Source organism: Lutra lutra, chromosome 11, assembly GCF_902655055.1.
Source record: "Lutra lutra chromosome 11, mLutLut1.2, whole genome shotgun sequence".
In the NCBI taxonomy this organism is placed as follows: domain Eukaryota; kingdom Metazoa; phylum Chordata; class Mammalia; order Carnivora; family Mustelidae; genus Lutra; species Lutra lutra.
The window spans coordinates 63,684,204-63,702,172 of record NC_062288.1 but is presented as its reverse complement, the minus strand read 5'-3'; the positions used below and the strand labels follow the sequence as shown (position 1 = coordinate 63,702,172).

At 42.0% G+C, this 17,969-nt stretch overlaps 1 protein-coding gene across 4 annotated transcripts in view; it reads left to right on the top strand.

Moving 5' to 3' along the window:
* Positions 1-17,969, top strand: part of PDE1C (phosphodiesterase 1C) — a 518,030-nt gene that overhangs the window by 110,068 nt on the left and 389,993 nt on the right. For all 4 annotated transcript variants that reach the window (XM_047694803.1, XM_047694810.1, XM_047694804.1 and 1 more), the window contains exon 3: positions 7,806-7,977. In XM_047694803.1, coding sequence (XP_047550759.1) covers positions 7,806-7,977 — 172 coding nt within the window. The remainder of the gene's footprint in view (positions 1-7,805; positions 7,978-17,969) is intronic.

Sequence of the window (17,969 nt, the reverse complement as noted above, 5' to 3'; positions counted from 1 at the left end):
AAGCAATTTGCTGTTTTCTAACTCTGTGGTCTAGGTTATTAGGTCTCTTGGAGTCTTAATTGTCCTAGTGTTCAATAATATTTCAGTAATATTTACTTCCAAGGGTTGATTTGACGATTGAATAAGGTAACACAGGTGAAAGCCCTCTTTACAATGTCTAGCACATAGCAACTGCTGAACAGTATTTGTTACATCTTGTTCTCTTGATAATCTCCATGGTACAGATGCTGCCACCAGAGTTTATGAGTCTGGAAGATTTATAATCAATCTAGAGGTTTCCTGGGGTACACAAAAAGTTGTCTCTGTAAGGAGAAGGAAGAGGATTTATCGCAGAGACAGAGGGGAAATAACAGAAAAGGAGAATGTAATAAGCTTCAAATGAGAGTCAGGAACAAGTCAAGGGAGACAGGAAAGCTGGGGTGGGGAAGGGAGGGGAGCAGGCAGGAGCAGGTGACATGGAACAGGCTGAATGGAGTTGCTCGTCTCCTGCACCTGAGCCACATTATTTTTGGTACCCTGAAGGCTTAGTGTATCTATGATTTCCCTCATGGGGTTTTTGATATTATTGAGAGAGACCTGTGTGACTCTTATCTGTTTCCATATTTTTGCTTCTATTTAGTCAGGAACATTTCATGCCTTCAAAATCAGCTTAAAATAAATCAGAGCAGGGGAATTTTTATTTTTCATTTTGTCAGAGCAGACCATTCCAGTGCCCCTCGAGGGTGCTCTGCCCATATTTGTGGAGACTCAGAGGAAGAGTTGTTTCCTGCTCTCAGAGTTCAACTCCAAAAGGCCCACATCATATTGCCTTGGGAAGACGCATGGCAAGGGGCTGTGATCCTTCTAAGTGATCCTTCTAAGGCAGGAAAAAGTAGCAGTTGGGATTCTGATTGTATTTTCTAGGATACAAAAACTGTGTGGGAACTCTATGCTTTGGGTAACTCTTGAACCCAGCTTCACATCCTCTTGGCCCACTTTTTAAGTTCTAGCTGTACTGTTTTCTCTTTATTTATGTCCTGGAGATTCTCTGATGATGTGGGAATTGTCCTACAGTCATGCATAGATGACCCAGAAAGCCTAGGGAATTAATATCCTGTGGTGTTTTGCTTGTCCCTGGGAATAGAGCTTGCACATAAATGTTCCTTCTTCCTTTCCTCAGGAGGATAATTCTGAGCATCACTCACAGGTCTTCTGAAGATTTGACAGCTAGGGTACAAGGGGTAGGAGGGAGGAGTTAGGATTATTTTATTATTATAAGGTACTAACACTATACATGAAGTGGTATGGTGGTATTTGGAAGTGGACTTGGATTAACTGTAAATGTATGTTGTGAATCTAGGGAGACCACCAAAAAATAAAAATAAAAATAAGAAAAGAACTATAACCATTATGCTAAGAAGGAGGAAATGGAATCACGTAAGATGTTCAATTAAAATGACACAAGGCAGAAAAATAATGAAAGACAAAAATAGGAACAATAACAAAAAAGAGCAACAAATAAAAAGCAGTAATGAAGATGGCAGATATTAATCCAGTTATGTCAATACTCATTTGAATGTCAAGGGTCTGAATGTACGAGTTAAAGGACAGAGATTGTCAGAGTAGATCAGAAAATAAGAACCAACTATAATTGCCTATAAGAAACCCACTTTAAATATAAAAATATCTCCAAAGTCAAAGGAAACAAAAGCGAAAATGAACTTTTAGGACTTCATCAAGATAAAAAACTTCTGCACAGCAAAGGAAATAGTCAACAAAACAAAGAGGCAGCCCACAGAATGGTAGAAGATATTCGCAAATGACACTACAAACAAAGGGCTGATATCCAAGATCTATAAAGAAGTCCTCAAACTCAACACCCAAAAAACAGAGAATCATGTCAAAAAATGGGCAGAAGACACAAACAGACACTACTCCAAAGAAGACATACAAATGGCTAACAGACACATGAAAAAATGTTCATCATCATTAGCCATCAGGGAAATTCAAATCGAAACCAGATTGAGATACCACCTTATACCAGTTGGAATGGCCAAAATTAACAGAACAGGAAACAACAAGTGTTGGAAAGGATGTGGAGAAAGGGGAACCCTCTTACACTGTTGGTGGGAATGCAAGTTGGTACAGACACTTTGGAAAACAGTATGGAAAATCCTTAAGAAATTAAAAATAGAGCTGCGCTATGACCCTGGAATTGCACGACTGGGTATTTACCCCAAAGGTACAGATGCAGTGAAAAGAAGGGTCATATGTACCCTAATGTTCATAGCAGCAATGGCCATAATCACCAAAGTGTGGAAGGAGCCAAGATGCCCTTCAACAGATGAATGGATAAAGAAGGTATGGTTCATATATACAGTGGAATATTACATAGCCATCAGAAAGAATGAATACCCAACTTTGCATCAGCATTGATGGGACTGGAGGAGATTATGCAGAGTGAAATAAGTAAAGCTGAGAAAGTCAATTATCATATGGTTTCACTTACTTGTGGAGCATAAGGAATAACATGGAGGACATTAAGAGAAAGAAAGGGAAAGTGAATTGAGGTAAATTGGAGGGGGAGATGAAGCATGAAAGACTGTGGACTCTGAGAAAAAAACTGAGGGTTTTGGAGGGTAGGAGGGTGAGCCTGGTAGTTGGTATTAAGGAGGGCATGTGTTGCATGGAGCACTGAGTGTGGTGCCTAAACAATCTTGGAACACTGAAAAAATAAAATTAAATTAAAAAATATAAAAACTCATATAGATTAAAAGTATATTGGTGGAGAATAATATGCAGTAGTAATAACTATATTAATTTCAAACAGAGAAGACTTCAAACAAGCAAAACTATCAGGGATAAAAGGGAATTGCTAATGATAGAGGGGTTAATTCTCCAAGAAGACCTAACAGTCCTTAATGTGTATATGCCTAACAACAGAGTGTCAAACTATGTGAGGCAAAAACTCATAGAATTGCATAAAGAAATAGGAGGTGAATTCACTATCATAGATGAAGACTTCAACACCCTTCTCTCAGAAATGGACAGATTCAGCAGACAGAAAATCACCAAGAATGTAGTTGGACTCACCACACCATCAATTTTGGTGGAACTGAAAATCTGTCTCTAAATCAGGGGCATTTATCTTTTTGTATTGAGTTATGGACCCCTTTGAAAATCTAATAACAAATCTGAAACCTCCCCTCAGAAACAAACACAAAGATTTATTTATCAAAAAGTTGCTATAAATAAAAATCAGGTCTTTTTACACTCTGAAGTTTTCATCACAAATCAATTTTAGTAGGAATAGTTATAAATGGATAGTTCTTCAGATGCTAATTAGGAAAAAAAATGTGGAAATATTTTTTCTGATGTTATCATCATAAATCTTTAGAAGGACTTCCCTATCTCTGGGATTGGATAGTGAGAGGGAATATACCATAAAGTTATATATAGCAAGGGATATGGGATTCCTTATGTGCACCAAGAGTGACCTGTATACTGAATATATACTAACTCTTGTATATATATATAGCACTCTTTATGTATATAAATGCTGTTTTAATGAATGAAATAAAATTTATTTAAAAAGAGAAAGAAGCCTGCACCATCAATCAACTGGATATAATCGATACCTGCAGTTTGTTTCCTCCAACAACAGTGGGATACACCACATTCTGGGTCATAAAACACATCTTAACAAAATTTAAAAAGAATAGAAATCATGCAGTGTCTATTCTTAGACCACAGTGGAATTAAACCAGAGACCAAGAACATTCTCCATTTGAGACTCCTAATGGAGAGAGAGCTTAGGTCCCATGACCCTTCTGATTCATTCACTGAGAAAATGGTGAAAAAGCTATTATGAATTTGTTAGTGCTTATACATGAATTTGTAATTTATTAATCATCTACATATACTTAAAAATTAGTCATAAATATGTGTAAGACCTTACTTCATCTACAGATAAGACGAATTCATGGACCCTTTCATATTACCATGCTATTCCTCACAAATTCACTGCTTTGTAGCATGCCAGCCTCCTTTCTCAAACACAGATAGAGCCTTAGTTCTTTTTTGTCTAAAGACTTTATAAATGACTAGCATTTTATTCAAGGTACTTTACAACTTGTCCAACCAGCCTTTGACCTTTTCTCTGGTCACCGTCCTCTCTCACTTTGCTCCAGCCTTTACAAGCTACTTTGTTATCCTCTGAGCCTTTGCACATACTATTTGCACTGGGAATGTTCTGTTCTCTGTTTTTTCACCTACTGAAGATCTGTTTCTGCTTTAGATCCCTATCATATGTGACGTTATTTGTGTAGCTTTCCCCTGAGCCCTGAAGCAGTGTGGGTGAGCCCTCCCCTGTCTCCTTGAGCACTTCATTTGCCCTTAGTTATGGCGCATTGTGATTGCTTATGGGTTCATCTTTCTATTTCTGTGGGCCGGAATGGGACCTGGCATATTGAGGGAATTAAATATGTCTATATTGAATGAATAAAAAGAATGAAGGGAAATGGGCAGGGAGTTTATTGTAAGGTCTTCATTTAGATCAAATTTAAGAAAACAGGCTGCCTCTGTTGTTCTTCCTACTAGAACCAGACCTTAGTTAACATAGAACAGACCTTTATTGACATAGAACCAGACCTTCATTAATAGGACCAGATCTTATTAGGATATCTGTTTAGGACTTTAGAAATGCTGTACTGCTTTTCAGGACTTGGAGGCATCTGTTGCTTGGCACTAGTGTGGTTTAATTTTCTCTTGATTAATACAAAGGCAGTTTGGATGTGGGATATCCCAAGGGGAACAGTCATAGCCATGGTCCTTGACAGAGTTGTTTGCTGACCCATATGTGTCCTTAGTGAAGGTTCAGAGATCTTTGTGAGATACTCCCCTTTGGGTATAAAGTTCTTTTGACCTTAGTGACAAAGCTGTCCCTTAGGTGATTTCTTCTGTTGTAGGCTGCTGGTAGCTGGTTAGGGCCCTGGGGAGGCATCCCCAAGTGCATACGGATTTATTCTCTGACCACCTATCACATGCATATGCATTAACTGGGAGTGGTTGTTACCCTTCTGTGCACACCCCCTTAAACCCCGTAAAGAGCCTTTACGTGAATTAGAAAAAGGTTCTCCCTTGGCACCAGTAAGGTAGAAAAAGCCAACCCCTTCTGGATGGACACAGCTCCATGGGTGCATGTCTTGACAACCCATTGGTATCTTTATGCAAGGATAAAAGCTTTCTTTCCTTTGGGAAGAGGATAACAAGCACAAGCCAATGGTAATCCGATAATAGCAATAGTAATACTCTCAGGCTCCACTTACAAATTTTTTTTTTTTGCTTATAGACTTCTTTATAATAGCTATTTTTATAGTATTTATTTGTATTTTTATAATAACTTTATTTTTATATTTATTTTTTATAATTATATTTTTATATTTATATATTTTTAGTATTTAATTTATAGTAAATGAATAAAATTTATTTTTATTTTTATTTTTTATAGATTTTATTTATTTATCAGAGAGAGAGAGAGAGCACAAACAGGCAGAGCAACAGGCAGAGGGAGAGGGAGAAGCAGACTTCCCACTGAGCAGGGAGTCCAATGTGGGGCTCAATCCCATGCCCTTGGGATCATGACCTGAACTGAAGGAAGACTCTTAATGAGTGACCCACCCAGGCACCCCAAATAACTTTTTATTTTGGAACAGCTTTAGGTTTGCAGAAAATTTGCAAAGGTAGGATTGAGAGTTCCCAGATGCCCCATTCCCATTTCCCCTATTACTTATCTCATATTAATAGGTAATTTGTCATAATTAATGAACTAATAGTGATGAATTATTATTAACTAAAGTACCTACTTCATTCAGATTTCCTTAGTTAGTTTTTTTTTTTTTTTAAAGATTTTACTTATTTATTTATTTGACAGAGGTCACAAGTAGGCAGAGAGGCAGGCAGAGAGAGGAGGAAGCAGGCTCCCGGCTGAGCAGAGAGTCCGATGTGGGACTCGATCCCAGGACCCTGGGATCGTGACCTGAGCTGAAGGCAGAGGCTTAATCCACTGAGCCAGCCAGGCACCCCGGATTTCCTTAGTTTTTACCTAATGTCCTTTTACATTTCACGGTCCCATCAGGATACCACATTCCATTTAGTCATCATGTCTTCTTAGACTCCTCTGGACTGTGATAGTTTCTCAAACTTTCATTGTTCTTTGATAACCTCAACAGTTTTGAGGAGTATTGGTCAGGTGTTCACAGAGAATGTCCTTCATTTGGGGTTTGTCTGATGTTTTCTCCATGACTAGACTGGGTATTTGGATAGATTTTTATTATTATTTAGGTATGGTAGGACCAACAGATTCAGAGATGACTGCCATTGAAAAGATAGTTTTGTGATACTTGCAGATCCCCAAAAAAGGGGGTACATGTCTCACCATGGAGGCCATGCAGAGGGGCACTGATATAAGTTATAAGGCAGAGCTGGGGTAGAGGAAACTGTGGGCAAGTGACTTTATTGTGGCTTCTGTAGGGAGTAATGGGCAAGGCAGGGTAAGCAGGCTTAGGACTGGCTAATTTGAATAATTTCAGTGGACTGTAGAGCATAGGAGCTGTCCCTAGTTGCTCTGGGGTGAGTGGGGCAAGTAAATGGTCGCCCAGAGTGCAAAAGCTCAGTAAGGGAGGTAATGTGGAGGTGGACTCTGGTTTGGTTGGTTTGTATTTGAAAAGCAAGGTGACTCAGATGCATTATTGAGTTGTCCAGAGCAAGGCATGTCGGGGATATGCACATAGGACTGATGTTAAAACATCAGGTTGGGGACGCCTGGGTGGCTCAGTTGGTTAAGCAGCTGCCTTCGGCTCAGGTCATGATCCCAGCGTCCTGGGATCAAGTCCCACATCGGGCTCCTTGCTCGTCAGGGAACCTGCTTCTCCCTCTGCCTCTGCCTGCCATTCTGTCTGCCTGTGCTTGCTCTCTCTCCCTCTCTCTCTCTGACAAATAAATAAACAAAATCTTAAAAAAAAAAAACAAACAGGTTGACAGAAGCTAGGAATATGCTTAATACACTGGGCCTATATGTTTTGGGAAGGAAGACCATAGAGGTGATGTGCCAGTCTCATCACATCCTATCAAGGGTACATGATTTCGGTGTAACTTGTCCCTGTCGATGTTGCCCTTGATTGCCTGGCTGATCAGGCCCTATTTTGTGACACTATTACCACTTCATGTTTGTCTTTAATGTTCATCTCATATATTTGAAGTGTTTGTTGGGTAGAACATCAGTAAACATGCAGTGTAATTTCCTTGGGTCTTGATCTTTTAGAAGACTTAAACTGCCTAGAGTGAGCTCTGGGTTTTAGAGGTGGGGGCCTGTTTGAAGTGGGTGTCTCTACAGAATGGAGTCTTGAAGCTTGGTCCTTGCACATGCTGATTTCGTAAGGGACACTTGTGTTTGAACAGCCTTATTCTTCTCTAAAATGGTAATCTTTGTATACTTCCAGTTATTCAATAAATATATATGTAAATGTCTACAGCTCTACCAGGAGTTGGAGTTGATCACCCCTGAAATGAGACAAGATTGATATCCTTAATACTTAGCTATGGGTCAAAATATTCAGGATGTTAGCTTATTTTCTGCATTTAAATTTAAAACTTCCTGGTAGCTCCTGAGATTGCCTGACCAGTATCTTTTGGAACCCTCAGATGATGGTGGAGATCATGAGAAATATATGTTTCCCTCCTTTGCTTTTGAAAATCCTGAGTTGGGCAAGGCAGGACATGTTGTTGGTTGGTAATTGACGGCACACCTTTCTCCCCTCATACCTCAGGGTCTAAGTCGCAGAACTGTCTGTGGAACTCCCTCATCGACGGGCTCACAGGGAATGCCAAGGAAAAACCACGGCCAACGATTGTCCATGACCCCCGACCACCAGAAGAGATCCTAGCTGATGAATTGCCTCAGCTCGATAGCCCAGAAGCCTTGGTGAAGACATCCTTCAGGTTTGGTGGCTTGCAGTCAATTTGTTCCTTCTTATTTGCCGCAGAGTTATTTCAATCCAGTTGGGTGCATCGTTAGCGTGGCCAGCAAATTACCTCATTTCTCTGCGCTGAGTAAATTAGAATTGATGAAGGAGTGTTGGAATTAATGCGAGCTGGACTTCTGGCTGGATTTCCTGAATGTAGTGAAGATGCTATCAGTAGTTAAGTTGCTGTCGGTATTTAATTGGTATTGGCATTTAAATGCTGAGGCAAAGGATTTACTGATGTTGGCAATTTGAATTGGATTAATGAGTCTTTTGCTTCAAAGGAGGATGACGGATTGAGATAAGTGCACAGAGAAGCATGTGTGGGAATGAATTCAGTGCCATGCTTTTACATTATATGGCTGGGGGAGGGTTTCCAGTCGTAAGACACGTCAGAGCTGCTGCTTCCTGAAATGATCTGCGGAGGCTGCTGACTCTGTTCTTGTTCATCTTTTCGTCTTCCGTCTAATGTAGGGACCTCTTGCATTTTCTTCCTATACTGGACTCTACTTCCTCATGACTCTGGCATTTACCTTTCCACCATGTCAAAGAAAAATCAATCTGAGTATGGGATGTGGTGGATAAAAGTAATTTCTTCCCTTGAATGGGTCTTTGAAGTTCACTTTTGAAATACACTGCAGGGCTGGTATTGGAAATTAAGGTTGATTTTTTTTTTTTTTTTTTTTTTTTGGTCAGTCTGCCTTCCTCCCGTCTTTCCTCCTTATTACCCTAGTTTTATGTCTTTCACTTTTATTTCCATTATAGAAGGCTTTCATACTCTTCCCATGGCTAGCAGAACACAGAAACCTCACTTTTTCTCCTCCCATAAACAACTCAGACAACTCTTGGCATCCATGAAAAATGTACTCTCTCTGGCATCCAGGTGATGTGTGTAATTGCTCAGTAAAAGCCGTTTCATTGTGCGAAGCTTCTTAGTGTAGACTGATTATAGATGAGCTCTGAAAAGCAGGGATGAATAGGTATTCGGATTTCTTTATGTAATGTGACTGATGCAGTGGTGGGGCAAGGATTGCAAAGCAAATGCTTTTCTTTTTCTTACTAAATGCAGTTTGGTTACTGCATTGTGAGGTTTTACATAAAATAAAACCCACTCAGGTAGAGAGAAGTAACTTCCATGAACCTGTGACTCTTGGCACATGACTGTGGACGGGAGAGGGAAGGGCGAAAGGCTTTCTTGGGCTGTGTGTTCTCCTTTTGGAGTGTCTCTGGTGGAGTTCACCCCTTTACCTGAGGTCTTCTTTTTTTTTTTTTTTTTAAGATTTTATTTATTTATTTGACAGACAGAGATCACAAGTAGGCAGAAAGGCAGGCAGAGAGAGAGAGAGGAAGGGAAGCAGGCTCCCCGCTGAGCAGAGAGCCCGATGCGGGACTCGATCTCAGGACCCTGGGATCATGACCTGAGCCGAAGGCAGCGGCTTAACCCACTGAGCCACCCAGGCGCCCTACCTGAGGTCTTCTATAGCAGCTCCTTCCAGCCCAGAACAGGTTCATTGTCCTCTTCAATGAACAGCTAAAGAGGCATTCTCATGAAAAGAACATCTCATTTGCTTGCCAATTCTATTACCAGCATCTCTCCTCGTGGCCTTCAGTGCTCTTTAAGAGAGAAAATGTACCGATGGCCATGAACTTTATTTGATCTGCTGGTTGCGTTATGTATCAATGTCTGGGTTCCAGAAAAAAGATTCAGTTATGTTTGTTAAGGTTGGGACTTACTGTTGGTGCCTTGTAAGACTTGGTGCGGTAAGAAAAATGTGGCAGGTGTAAATATACCAACCCTTCAGCAATTGAAGCTAGAAATCCATTAGCATTTGTTATTCATTTATTTGTCTCCTTAATACAGCTGTGTGTTTTTCTGGCACCATCCTTTCTTCTGAAGAAGATAAGTGTTTTCCATGGCAATGTTAGAGGGTAAATATCCTCTAATGTCATTTTCCTTAACTGTGGTGGTCATGTGAGTTGTGGGATTTGTTGTACATAAATTATCATAAGCAAAGTACTGACATGTGGGAACAGTTTATTTATCAAGAAATATATTAGATCAGAATCAAGGTTACCCATGTAGTAGTGCTGCTTGTTTTCTATGTGGTTTTTGGATTGCAAAGAAATGAGTCGTCACTGGATTTTAAATAAGGCTGATAAGAATGTATCACTTATGTGTTCTCTCTTGCCTCCCCACTCCCCCATTTCACATTTCACTCCAGTGAAAAAAAAGTGAGACTTGCTGACTTCCTAATGCCAGTGACTCTGGGAAATCTAGGACGAATGGTTTGTTTTACCTGCACATTTTTAAATTTCAAGAGTGCATCAGTGATCAGTGCTCTTGGTCCCTGAGATAACTCTTTTTATTAAGCAGTACAGTCTTACCTCTACTGAGGATGAAATGTTGGGCTCTTCTTTCTGACTCTGAAAAGTCAGAGCTGCTCAACCCCTGTAAGTGTGTGTGTGCGTGCACGCGTGTGTGTGTGTGTGCATGGGTGCCTATAAACACATTTATGCACACCTGTATACACAGTTAAGGCATCTGGGCATGTGATTGTTAATATCCCGTCTTTCTCAATTATGGAGGGTCTTTGCTGAAGAGGAGCCCATGGTTCTCATCAGTTTGCATTGTCTGTCCTCATAGCTACTCTGTAAGATTGTTACCACTGAGCAACATAGTGGCAACTTTGCATACTCCCTTCTCTTTCTCCTTGTTTCCACTTGGGGAGCCATTAGGAAACCTGGGTCATGAAATAGGGTCATCAGCTTTTATTATCAAATAAGATCTAAACTGCAGTGACAATAAGCCCAATGTGCCAGATTATCAGGAAGTCTAGTCTTTTCTTGGGGGTTTGTCTCCCTAACTGTATCCAGGGACTCCAGACTTACTGACATTGGTTACAGACTCAGCCCTTAGCCTGCTCTGCCTCCTGTCACCAGCCAGGGCAATGGGGTCTCACACTGAGGGTGAACTTTGGGACCTCAGTGAAGTTCTAAGTCTGTGTCCAGTCCAGATCTCTTCTTTCTTCTGATGCCTCCTCCAGCTGGCTTCTGTTATCTTTTCCTGACACCTGATCTCAGCACCATCACAGTTTCTCAGACGTATGCTAATGATGTTGATCCTTAGAAGGAAGGGGTCAGTTGTTTGATATCACTTTCCCTAGAAATCTTTTCTAGCTCTCTGCAAGTATGTGGAGAAAATTACATACAAGCCACTCCCAGGACAAAGGAATGCATACTTGTATTTATGTTTGTATAATATTTCCATTCAAGTAATTCCTTCTCGATCAAAGAGACAGCCTGCCCTAAAGATAGATTCTATTCACTATTTTCAAAGATAGGAAGTGTTTATAAATTTAAAAGTGGTAGGTGTCTTTCAAAAAAACTTCAAGAGTTTGTATGTTTCAGTGTCCCCCGCCGGCTCCGTATTGCAACAACAATAATGGTAGACTTCTTATATTGCCAGGCATGACCCTAACAACCCAAAGATGATGCCCATTTTAGAAATGGAGAAATTGGCCCAGAAAAGGAGAGCCCATAGTTCTGATTGAGTTCAAGCTCAAGCTAATAAGGACAGTTGCTTGCTAATCACCAGTCATCAATGAAGCAGAAGCAAAGCATAGCTTGGGTAGGCTTTAGGTCTTACTTAGGCTTTAGCAGCCCCTGGAATCCCACCCCAAATAAAGGTATCCTCTATAAACTCACATAAAAGGCATGCCTGTCTGGGCGCCTGGCTGGCTCAGTCAGAAGAGCATGCAGCTCTTGACCTTGGGGTTATTAGTTGGAGCCCCATGTTGGTCGTACAGGTTACTTAAAAAATAAGTATAGGGGCGCCTGGGTGGCTCAGTGGGTTAAGCCGCTGCCTTCGGCTCAGGTCATGATCCCAGGTCCCGGGTTCGAGCCCCGCATCGGGCTTTCTGCTCAGCAGGGAGCCTGCTTCCTCCTCTCTCTCTGCCTCCCTCTCTGCCTACTTGTGATCTCTCTGTCAAATAAATAAATAAAATCTTTAAAAAAAAAAAGTATATAAACTTCTTAAAGAAACAAAATGATTGTGATGCAAACGTGGCTTCAGGACACTCCTCTTCTAACCAAACAGCCACTGGCAGCCAACACTCTGTTTATGTCAGTTAGCAATAATGCAAGGGGGTGTAGCAGAAACTGAGAACTTGACACACAGATTTAAAATAACGATTTTAGAAAATAAGAGGCACTGCCTCAATCCCCCAAGGCTTGTAAGTCAACAGTTGAGGTGTGTGCAAATGCCATCTCAATTCTGAATGCGTTCCCTGGCACGCTCCCTGCCAGTCCTCCTCTTTGCTGGGCAGTGGTGAGGAGGCAAAGGTCCCATGTCTCAGGGCAGACAGTTCAGCAGAGTCTTGAGGGGAAGACCAATGCATGAAGGGAAGGGACTCCTCATTACAGTCCAGGTTCAAATCCCAGGCAGTAGCCCTGGCAGCTAACAGTTTTGTGTGGTTGTACTATGGACTTTAGTCTTTAGTCCTCATGAAAGGGGTATTCTAAGCTACCCAGGAAAATAAAACTCCTAAAAGTGGCTGTACTGGGCTTTATTTTTTCCTTTTTTAAAGATTTTATTTTTGGGGGCACCTGGGTGGCTCAGTGGGTTAAAGCCTCTGTCTTCAGCTCGGGTCATGATCCTAGGGTCCTGGGATTGAGCCCCACATTGAGCTCTCTGCTCAGTGGGAATCCTGCTTCCTCTTCTCTCTCTCTCTGCCTGCCTCTCTGCCTACTTGTGATCTCTCTTTCTCTCTGTCAAATAAATAAATAAAATCTTTTTTTTAAGAGATTTTAGAGAATCATTGGACCAGATGATACTGAATATTCCTTGGAACTCTGAAATATTTTGCTGTATTAGTTGGAGCAGGTCAGTGATCTCATCTGGCCTCAGTTTCTTCATCTTTGAAATAGGGATAAAGGTGCCCACTTCCCAGGATTGGTGGGAGGCTTTAAAGGAGGTAATATAAATAAAAGACAAGCATACGCACAGTATGTGGCATCTGGATACTAATCTCTTTCTTTCAGCTCTCACTGGAAGCCTTCTATGCCTTTGAGCATTATACACATGGAGTAAATAGGATCAGACTTGGGTTTTGTGGCTCCAGAGGCAGACATTATAGGCTCTGAGAGTTTACTAAGCTTCCAGCATGAAGAATCTGCTTTTAAGACCTGAGACTTTGGAAAAGAAGAAAGTGGGAAATTGGAAGGGGAGGTGAACCATGAGAGACTACGGACTCTGAAAAACAATCTGAGGGTTTTGAAGGGGCGGGGGCTGGGAGGTTGCGGGAACCAGGTGGTGGGTATTAGAGAGGGCACGGATTGCATGGAGCACTGGGTGTGGTGCAAAAACAATGAATACTGTTATGCTGAAAATAAATAAATAAATAAATAAACACAAAAAAAGAAGAAGGTGGGAACTGTAACTAAAAAAAAAAAAAAAAAAAAATCATCATTGTCCATAAAGTAGACACTCCTGGGAATTATATACCCCGATGCCTGTTTCCTTCTTCCTCATGACATCTTTGAGCTTGTTGTTCTGCTCAGGTTTTTCTTTAAAGAGATGAGAGAGAAAACTGAACCTGGAACTTGAAGAAGAGAGACAAGCCCCACCAGTCTGATTAGTGACAGGACTCTGAGGGCCCAGAGAACAGGAAAGAACTGGCTGCCAGCAGCCCTTTCCGCGGCCTCTAGTGGTGCACAGTTGCAAAGGTGAGACCCAGTCCAAGTTGCACTGGGAGGCAAAGAAACCAATGTTTATTGAACATCTCCTATGGCCGGGAACCGGACATTCATTTGCTCCTTTAATCTCTCCAAACCAGGGCAAGGTGAGTATCGTAATCCCAGTTGTACAGGTCAGGAAACTGAGGTTCAAAGAGATGAAACAGTCTACCCAGAGTCACTCAGCAGGTGGCAGAGCTAGGAATTTCAGCCTGGTCCACCTGGCTCCAGAGCTATGCATCACCTTGGCTTCTGGGTCTGTCATTGGTGAGTAAGACAGTGTGATCGGTTCTACTAATTTGGATGTGGTGACTGGGATACATAGTTTGATGCTTCTCCTGTGAGACCTACCCTGTTATTTTGTGCTAAATCCTTTCTCTAGTTCAGATTTATGTTTTTAAGCCGCCCATGCTTTTGGATAGGGCCCCTTTAAAGGCAGCGCTTCTCAAACTTTATGAATGAATTCCTTTAGGGATCCTGTTAAATGCAGATCCGGATTCAGTAGGTCTGGGTTGCAGCCTGGGAATGTGTACTTCAAACAAACTCTCACGTGATGGGAGGCTCTGAGGACCACCCTCTGAGTGGAAGGGACTGGGCTTTGGACTGTCACAGATGCCAGTTTGCAAATGCTCTTCTAACTCATGTGATCTGAGTCTCAGTTTCCTCGTTTTACAAATGGAGACCGAAATAACAACACAGGTCTTGGGGACTGTTGCTGGGATTAAGAGGGCTAATGAATGTGATGTAGCCATTAATTCCTTCTCTCCCAGTTTTCAAAACCCTCCACACCTTGACCCCTCTTTACGAGCATGGATTGTGCAACGAACCGCAGGCTGGGAACAGGAGCCCTGTGGGTGCTTTCTGTGCAAGGCTATCCTGGCCTGACCTCCTTAGATGCTGGCAGAGATTCTGAAGCTGTCCAGGGCATGGGCCATCTTGGTTACTTCCCTTGAGCCATGTGACTCCCAACATGGGTTGAGTTACCAAGTTTTGATAATTTTGCATTTGGAAGAATAGCATGCTTGGTCCCCAGAGAATCACTGGGGTTTTGATGAGCTTCTCTTCCCACTGAGAATGGACTTATTTGGGCTTTGGCAAAAGTGTTCCCGATTCTATACATAGCTTACTAAGAATATGTTGCAGAGAGTAGAACTGCATTGAGCCAACGCCCTCAGCTATGGATGAGATTAAGGCCTTGTCAGATCCCATTTAACGGATTGTGTTTTCCATGCAGAATTAAATCGTTGAACTCATCCTCATTTTGGGTTTTGGCAGTCATTTTTCCACTAGGGGCTACTGCCAAGAAGCCAGTTTCTGACTTGATTACTTTCAGGAAATGTGCAATCTGGCTGATGATACGGTGTGGTGTGGGGCGGCGGCCCCTGCAGCTTCGGACCCCACCCCAGGATGAGTCATGGGTTAAAATTCCCAATTAGCTCATGGGAAGTCTGGTCACACATCTTTCTCTATCACCGTATGTTGGTCACCCACTGGGACTTTCGGGACACCTACTTCCTTGACTTAGTGCTGCCTCCCTGGAGTTGACATTTTCCCCTTCTGGTCTTTGCTAATCCTAATTGTAGAGTCTTCCTTAAGTTTGTTAAGGGGAAAAAAGGAAAGAATGAATTTAGAGGGCTTTTTTTTTTTTTTTTTTTTAAATTCAGAGGAGTTTCTATTGCAAAGATGGCTTCCCATTAGGGAAATATTTAGGCTTCTTTTTGGTAAGTAAGTTTTTATGGACAGATTTTTTTAATGTTGGAAATTAACAAAGTGTGGAGCATGAAGACACTATTCCTCTTGTATTCTTCCTGGTCCTTTCATGGTATTTTGGGAAAGAGGGTATCCATCTTTGTGCAGCCATGCAAATGCACCTTTCACATCTCCAAGCACAAGGAGTGTACTTGGCCCAAGGCCCGAGCTTCTGTATGAGAAAATTTGTTTTGGTGATGGCTGAGCCTGTGTTTCCCAAGGGTACTCTCAGCCAGTCACTGAGAGCATCAGAGATGCTAAGACTGGCCATTCCTGGGAGACATGGGACTTCTCTAATGGTGACTTTGCTTTGAGGACTCCATGATGGCCTTGCTGAACTTTCTTTGGAACTGTCCCATAGTCTAAGATATTTCCATTCAACCTTCCTTCCTTTTCTCCTTCACTGGGTGTCAGTCCTGCATCCCAAGTCTGCCAGCCTCCCTGGCTTCTTCTCCATGTTCTCTTACAGATGGTCCCCTGATATATTTCTTGCAGGTCTAATTCTGTCTTGGTATCTATTTCTAAGAAGACCTGGGCTAACGTGGTCCCCTGTCTCACTGTGATCTTCTGCTGGCTTACGACTGTGGGCTCAGATCCGAGGCTTCTGGCCTCAAGATCCTGGGTCAGTCCCTCTATTTAATTTAACATTTTGTAGTTGATGTTGTGCCTTCCTCATGGGCTCTAGTGCTGGGGTAAATATGGGGCAGGCCACAATTTTCTTTATTTCTTTAGTATCTTGTACTTTTATTGCCTATAAAAGACTTTGTGAAACATTTGGATTCACTAGAGAAACTATAATATAAAGAGGGGAGAATTTTAAACCATTCCCAAAATACATCTGTTTCTGTTGTCCAAGAGAAATGCTCAAAAATGTTGAACACCATGTAGATGATTTGTTTATGAACACACTCCGGTTTCCAGCCAGTGGACTTGTCTCCAGAGCTGAGTTCCCCCAGAGAGTGCATCCTTCTTCAGACCAGACACATTCTCACTGGACTATTGGGGAATCCAGACTTCCAAGCACAGAAATGGACTTTACCTGAGGTATCCTCAGCACCACAATGTATACCCCTCAGAATAACTCCTAGAAGCACATTGTACAAAGTGTAAATGACTCATCCTTAAATAACCCTACAGGGAGTATCAGGCAGCTTCAGTACTGTCAAGTGGGGGGCGGGGGTTGGGACACTCTCGGAACCTCTATTTCTCTGCCAGTGTGATGTGTGGACCAACCTCCTGTGCTTCCTGATTAGCAACAGGAACTTCTGCCTTAGGCCACACAGAGACCTAAAGTGTGCAGGGAATCCTTGATGTTCTGCCTCAAATGAAGGAAGGCCTCCCCACCCCCATCCCTCCTCTGGCAGTGCTTTGAGACTCGTTGGTTTCTGGTTATGATTCTAATACACTTCTGATCAGTTCGTCCAGATTCCTGCCCTTGGCTACTTTGTCTCCATGACAGCCTTACTGGTCAACTCTCCAGTCTCAGTCCAAGGTTATTTCTGAGGTTTAACCTTAGGAGCTCATGGGAACATCTGGGGCCTGGCCAAACCACACAGAACCTAAGAGACAACTTGCAAAAGCTAAAACCTAGCTTTCTACTACCTAATGTTACTGGCCACTGAGTGTACTTGGATGTAGACCTTTTTTGGTTTTGTGGGAGGATGTCTTTCTAGAGAGAGAAGAAGACATACAGCTCTCACCACTGCTTCTCTTCTGCTCTGGTTTCCCTTTTCCCTATAATCCTCTGAGTCAGAAAAGCTGGACCTTGCTTTTCCACTTCTCCTACTTTATATCCTCCTCCTCCCCAAAACCAGGTCTTCGGCTTAGGCTTAATGGTAGATGAGGTAAAGAGACAGATTGGCCTACTGATATGGGACCCTACACTGGGAAATATCTCAAAAGCACCATATGTTATTTCTTATAAACTTTCTGTGATGAATGACTTTACTGTATTTTTTTTGCAGTAAAATTAAAGTATCTGAATAAAAATAAAGCAAAGCCCTTTAAAACTGTGTCCAGTGATAATGCCAATAAGATATCACTTGATTGGTTGTTGGTCCCTCTCCTCTGCAGTGGGGGCTCTTGGTTATATTATTATATCATAATAACATGACCCTGCATTTTACTCTACAGAAATTTTTTTTCCCTACTTACAGCATTAGGGCAGGGGTTCTGCCCTTGTAGCAGGGAAGGAACAGTTTCCTTCTTAATAGAAACTTTCTAATACCAGATGCTGTCTTCCCATTCAAGTGCTCACTCTACACTTACATCCTGTGCTGTGCAATGGAGCCACATGGGGCACCCCCTTGGCCCTCACATTGATTAATGAATATGATGGCACTTGGTGTAACCACAAAACAGGCCACCTTGGATCATGGTGTCCGTGAAAGAGAAGCAAAAGGAGCAGTGTGAGCCAAGGTTTGGAGGCAGGATGATAGGCTGAAGGAACTGGATTTGTGTGTAAGGCATCTGAGAGGGAGGCAGTAT